Source organism: Rhagoletis zephyria, unplaced genomic scaffold (genome assembly GCF_001687245.7).
Source record: "Rhagoletis zephyria isolate East Lansing unplaced genomic scaffold, Rhagoletis_zephyria_1.1 Rzeph_scaffold_07158, whole genome shotgun sequence".
Taxonomy (NCBI): Eukaryota; Metazoa; Arthropoda; class Insecta; order Diptera; family Tephritidae; genus Rhagoletis; species Rhagoletis zephyria.
The window spans coordinates 23,091-29,275 of record NW_016164241.1 but is presented as its reverse complement, the minus strand read 5'-3'; the positions used below and the strand labels follow the sequence as shown (position 1 = coordinate 29,275).

At 41.2% G+C, this 6,185-nt stretch overlaps 1 protein-coding gene across 1 annotated transcript; it reads left to right on the top strand.

The window, feature by feature from the left end:
* Window positions 1-1,590: 1,590 nt before the first annotated feature.
* Window positions 1,591-3,839, top strand: LOC108373931 (ras-related protein RabY-like; the record flags this gene model as incomplete). The annotated part of the gene is made up of 2 exons (XM_017629871.1): window positions 1,591-1,667; window positions 3,434-3,839. Coding segments are annotated over exons 1-2 (451 nt in total), but the record flags the coding sequence as incomplete, so codon positions are not given.
* Window positions 3,840-6,185: the final 2,346 nt, after the last annotated feature.

Genomic DNA, 6,185 nt, shown 5'->3' with positions numbered 1-6,185 from the left:
CTTGGAAAACGACTATGAAAATACAAGCCACAAGTCACAACAACAACATAAACAACAACAAACAAGAATCACAAAAATAAAAATGCCGCCCCAAGCAGCAACAACCAGCAGAAATGTATCTATGCAGCTAAGAAAATAAAAAAGCAAGCGGATGGTGTCAACAAAACAATAACAACAAATGGCTATTGATAAGCTGAAGCTAAGAATAATAAAAAACAACAACAAGTGTAAATACAAAAGCAACCAGTTGAGAATTGTAAGAGAAGCGCAAATAAAAGTCCAAAGAAAAGGCAAAACAAAAGCAAAAACGCAGGCGAAAACTTGTTGTTGCTACAAGGAAGAAATAAAAGTAAAAAAAACGCATGCACACACACAGAGAAAACGCAGTCAACTACACAAACAAAACCAACAAACGTTGTATACAACAACACGTGCGCGTAGCGCCTGCCGACAATAAGAAGCGCAAAGAGCAAAATGTCACTTTGAAAAATGCCATTGGTTCGACAAACTCCGACAGGAGACCGCGCGCGCAACCACACACACACACATACACACGCATATGCGGGGCAGCACAACGGGGCAAGTAATCATAAAAACAACAACCATGCAAGCAATCACCAACAACAACACAGCCAAAAGCCTCGTGCCGCCTTTCAATGCTTACGCTGAGCGAAACCAGTTGCTTAGCAACGCCCTCCAACCACATAAAACGCGCTCGCTCCAAAGCTCAGCTCACTCAACGGCCACGAGTAAATCTCTATAGTTGGGTGTCAGGCTCTTCATATTGTCATTGAAATACTCACGGCACGGCGCGCTGCACTAGCTCCTTTTGGATATATGTCTGTATTTTTGTGGTACCCTTTTTTTTGTGTTAAACGCCACAGGCGACGGGGCTGTCGTTAGCACTCGCGCTCCATGCCGGCAACACACTACCCAAATATGTCAGCAACAGACTCCATTGCGATTTTTGTGCGAGTGAGAGTGCAATACCAATTGGCTGATGTAGAGTAGCGCCATCTCGCGCGCACTCGCACTTCGCTTGCTTTGTAGAGAGAGCTCACTTACCACTTAAAGGCTGCTCACTCAATGATGGAGGGGAAATTCCGTTACTTAGCGCGCGCTCTTTTGCGCGCATAGAGAAAGATACGCCCAGTTGGGCGCAGTATATGCGAGCGTGCTCAAGCGCATTGATGAGTGAGTACGGCTTGTTGAGCGCAACGAGAGCGGCGTTGAGGCGCTTATGTTTTTGTTGGCATTTGGGGTGGCGCGTTTGTATGTGCTTGCACGAGGAGGTTGGCAAACCGGTTGCGCGTTGTTGCTCTTTATTACCTGCAGCTGCTGTTCGATTGCTGTTTTCTTTGTTTTTGCTTCTTATTGCCTACTGGTTGGTGGTGGTTGGTGCGCTCATCTTGCCGTACTGCAGGTTTGTTGGTGTACGCGAGCGCATGTGCATGTGTGTGTGTGTGTGCTCATACTGCATCCGCATCGTGCTTTGTTTCGGTCGATGGTCGTGGCCGCTGTGACCGGCGCTGCCGCTTCGAATATGCTCCGTGCGGCAAACGCTTCAGTTTCATTTCGACGTTCGCGTTGTACGCTCGTTGGTCTGGTTTGGCGTGTGCCTGATGCTGATTATTGACGTGCGCCACCAAACGATTTTCTCAAATACGGTACGTAGAGTCGCGCAAAATATATACAAAGCTTTCGGCTGCTTGGAATTATACCGCGCGCGTTTGATATAAGGTGAAGAAGAAGCAGCAGCAAATTGAAAAGTGAAAAGTAAAGTAAATACATATTTATTCCAATATTTTGCTACAAGAAAAGTGCAGCCATATTTTAAGCACAAAGCGTTGGCGCTGAGCCAGTAACAGCTGTCAATGCCACTGTTGGCCGCCACTGACAGTTGACATTACCTGCAGTTGAACCGCGCGCGGTTGCATTGACGTGGCAAAAAAGAACAAATAAAATAAAAATAAAAACAGAATGCTAAAAAGTTTTGAAAGAAATATTTATGCATAACTTAAAAAAGAAACAGATTTTATAAAAAAAAAGCGTGAAATACTAAGAAGCAAGTGCTTTGATGTGACAGCGTGTATAATTTGAAAATTGTGGAAAATTTGGCCAATTCAATGTTCAAATGTAATTGAAACGCCGAAAAAAAACGCAAACACAAGCGATACTTATTTTTAGAAAATAAATTTGCGAAAAAAGTATATCCCTACTTTACAAAAATTTGAGAGGTCTAAGAAAATACAGGAAAAATCTGCTTTTAATGTTTTTGCACAGCGTCGCGCGTTCAGTTAATTTCTCAGCGCCCAACGCCTACATTGAAGCGCCATCCTCTTAGCCCAGTGTTGCACATTTAGAAAGTCAAAAACGCGAGCTTCCTTCAACGCGCGCGCCCCACCTGCCTCCGCGCTTTCATCACAGCTGTCAAGTGCCAAAAGTGAATTTCACACCGCGGAAAGGAGCCTTGAAGCCTTCAACAGACAAGACAATAGAGCGCTGTGCCACCGAAGAAGTATCGCAGCAACGATCTGCCTGCCTTAAGCTTTTGCGCTCATACCAGCGTGCGCGCATACGTCTGCAGAACCATCTACGAAAGTGCAAGTGTATCAAGTGAAAATAATTAAGTGCATACATACATATATACTGCAGACGCGTATGTAAGAAAGTGTTTGCGCTCGCTCGCTCGCTAGCAAAAAGGCCTGCAGCAGCCAAAAGTCGTGTCATTAAACCCTTTTTTCACGCGAACTGCGACCAAAATACAACCGCGCCCGCGCCTACTAGAACACCGCCTCGTGCATATGCACACGCGCACTAATTAACGCTATTAAACAAAGCCCCATTCAGCGCGTGCATGCTACATATTATCATATTGTTAGTGTTTGTGTGTGGGTGTGTGTGTGTGTGAGTAGTCACAAGTCTTCTTTTGCCTAACTGTGTATCTGTGTTCTTTGTTTTTCGGGTTCTGTTTCCAGTGAAAGCTGTTGCTTCAACACTCTATTTGTTCTTGTTATTATTGCCCGTAGTATAAATGTGTGCTGTTGTGCGCGCCGACCAACTTCGGCAGGCCAGCTAGACAGCCAGACAGACAACGCGTCAGTCAGTTAGTTAGTTTGGCAGCGCGCCTACCCCCACAGCTTCCTCCAATACACGCACACGCTATCCTACCCACTTACTTACTTACTTAATTAGCGGCGTTTGCTGGGTTCATCGCCTAAAAGTAGGCTATTAATTGTGTGCATTTACGTGCATTAGCGCGTCAACGCGCGCACGCTTACGCGGCGGACGCGCCAACGGCCACACATACACAAACGTTGAGCCGTCGCCTTAACGAAATTCATTACAATTCGCGTGCGCTCCACTGCTGCGCCTACATACATACATACGTACATATGTAAGTGTCAAAATGTGTAGTGTGTGAGTTTCTTAGTTTTCAAAGTGTTTAAGTGCATTGCCGACGGCTACAATTAAAGCAACGACAGTTAAGCTTAGCATAACGAGGACGACGACGGCTGCAGCTCAAGTGACAACTGCATCACAGCAACCAAAACAACAACTAAAACAATTGGAATATCAACTACAAGAACAACAACAACAACAACAACAACAACATCAACAATCTGAAAAGCAATCGCACGGCAATTTGCCTTGCCACGGCGGCGGCGTGTTAAGCGAAAGCTACAAAATTCTAACCGAATTATCGAAAACGCCCCTTAGGGCTGTCGCGCTGGCGTCATTTCTGGGCGACGGTTTCGCCGCGCTCGGTTCAAGAACACCATCGGTTAAGGATCTAATGGCGTTCGGATCGGTTTTACATAATAATCAACATAATATCGGTGAGTAGACGAAATTTAAACGAGAGTTTATTTGTCTCAAGGCAATATTGTGGTTGCATACAGTAGTGGGGAAAAAATATTTATGAGACTATAGCTGGTATTTGAATCAAATGTTGAAAAGTCCAACGAAATTATTTTTATGAATGAGATGAAAAAATGCGATGAGCTAACGGATTTCTCGTGTTGTGAAAAAGGACTTATAGTGGAGAGAGAAAAAAATCACTTTTACAAGTTGAAAGAGACGGAGAGGCAGTTTTTAAAAGTTTTGGTTTAGGAAGAGAATATGAAAATAGAGAACAATTGCGTATCTACTAAAAGCAAGGTCTGAAAATTTCGGTTTTTCGTTCTTAACATTTTTTTTAAATTTTTAAGTGTTCAAAATTTGAGAAACATAAATAATAGGGGTGTTTTATTTAACCATCACACGCTAATAGTTAAATCTTGGTCAAATAAAATAAAATTAGCTTATTGAGGCATGATCTAATGAACCAGTTATCACATTGGCCTCTTTTGTGGCAAGATGAAATGCATAAAATTTTAATATTTTTTGATCATTTTTAATGTTTTTGTATATATACATTTTTAAACGTTGTAGTGTCAGAGGTAAGCTTTTGCCTCTTTCTGATTGGCTGAAGCAGAAATCTTTCTGGTACTGATTGGCAATGCATCTAGTTCAATTTACAAGCCAAGATAGTTTTTCATTATTATTTGTATGTATGTATGTAGTAATGTTGGCTAGGAAATAAGCTACTAGCTTTAATTTCTGGTCAAATAAAACACGCCTAACAATAAATTTGAATTTTCGATCTAGAAATTCAAGTTCCACAAATTTGTGACCAAAATTTTTGATAAGGGTTTGATTTACCCATGTACATTATGCTGGATTTCCACTAGGCATTAAAAGGCAAAAATGACAAATGACAAAGTCGGGCATTAAAAAATAATCGTGTCGTTACATTAAAAAAATAGTCATTAAGTTCATTTTCCCTTGGCATTTTTTTAAATGGCATACATTTTTAGTCATTTCAATGGCTAGCGGAAATTCGGCATTAGAGTGGTCCAAATTGTATATGGGAGAAAAATTTCATCGTAGAAAGGCTGGTACCCCCTTAGTTTTTTCCTTTTGGTATTTGTAATATCTATATCAACTTTCGATTTTCTACTTTAACCAGTACAAGGTGCTCAATGATCTTGAAATGCGCTACTGAATGCCTTTGAGAATAAAAAAAAAATTACAGATTTTTATAAAAAGCTAGTTTTGCCATGACAAATGAAGCTGGTAATATTTTTTCAGCTAATTTAAATTTGAAATGGGCTTAGGCTGCTTAACCAATTGTTTGGTTAATATATGTGAAATGTACTACTAGAGTAAAATATAAACATTTTATGGGCATCCTCTAAGTGTATACTTAGCAACGTGAAGTTTCATGCCGGCACCTCTTTCGGCAAGAGGAAAACTGTTGGAAGGTACCCCTAACCCTAACTACGGGAAAATTTTTTTTGGACCACTCTTATTTCCAACAAAATTTTCAGTTTAAAAAATTCATGGAAGCTAAAGTTGGTAACCAAAAGATAACTTTCACCAAAGTTAGGTTAGGTTGGATTCCAATTGCTGTGCATATGCTCAACTTTGCCGCTGCGTTTAAATTGTACGCTTCTGTGCCAACTGACGCCAATTGTAAATGCCAAGTGAAGCCTAGTCCTACCCCACCTGGTCTTTCCGTCGCAGAGGAGGCCTCCGTTTGCCTCTCCTACCCAGTTGAATACTTTCAGAGCTGGAGTATTTCTGTCCATTGACCGCGCCATGTCTATTTCCTTGTAAAGCTCATACAGCTCATCGTTCCTTTGTCTGCGGTATTCACCGTCACCAGTACGTACAGGCCCGTAAATCTTCAGCAAAATTTGTATCTCGTAAAACACCAAGGGTTGCACTAAGAAAAAAGTAACATGACTTTTTCAAAAAGTGTTATTTTTGGGTTTTTCATGTTAGCGATTAGAAATTTGTGAATAGAAATTCTTTTTTAAACAAACTTAAACATGACAACATGTATGGTAGCTGTAGCTGATTGCTCTGAGATGCTTGGTACAATTGTTTGATGCCAGGAGTGTCCAGGTCCGAATCCCATTAGGCGGAACACATACTTTATATTTTTTTTTTGTTTTTTTTTGTAATTACGAAAAAAGCATCTGTGAAGTGCACAACGAAATCGTGTTCAACAGAAAAAAATCTCCAAAAATAAATCTGATTAAAGTAAACAAAAGGTCGTTTGGGGCAAAATCACATCGTCGATGTTTTTGCAAAACCGCCTATCTTACGGCACTCAACTTTTACAGGAGAGCGAAAAA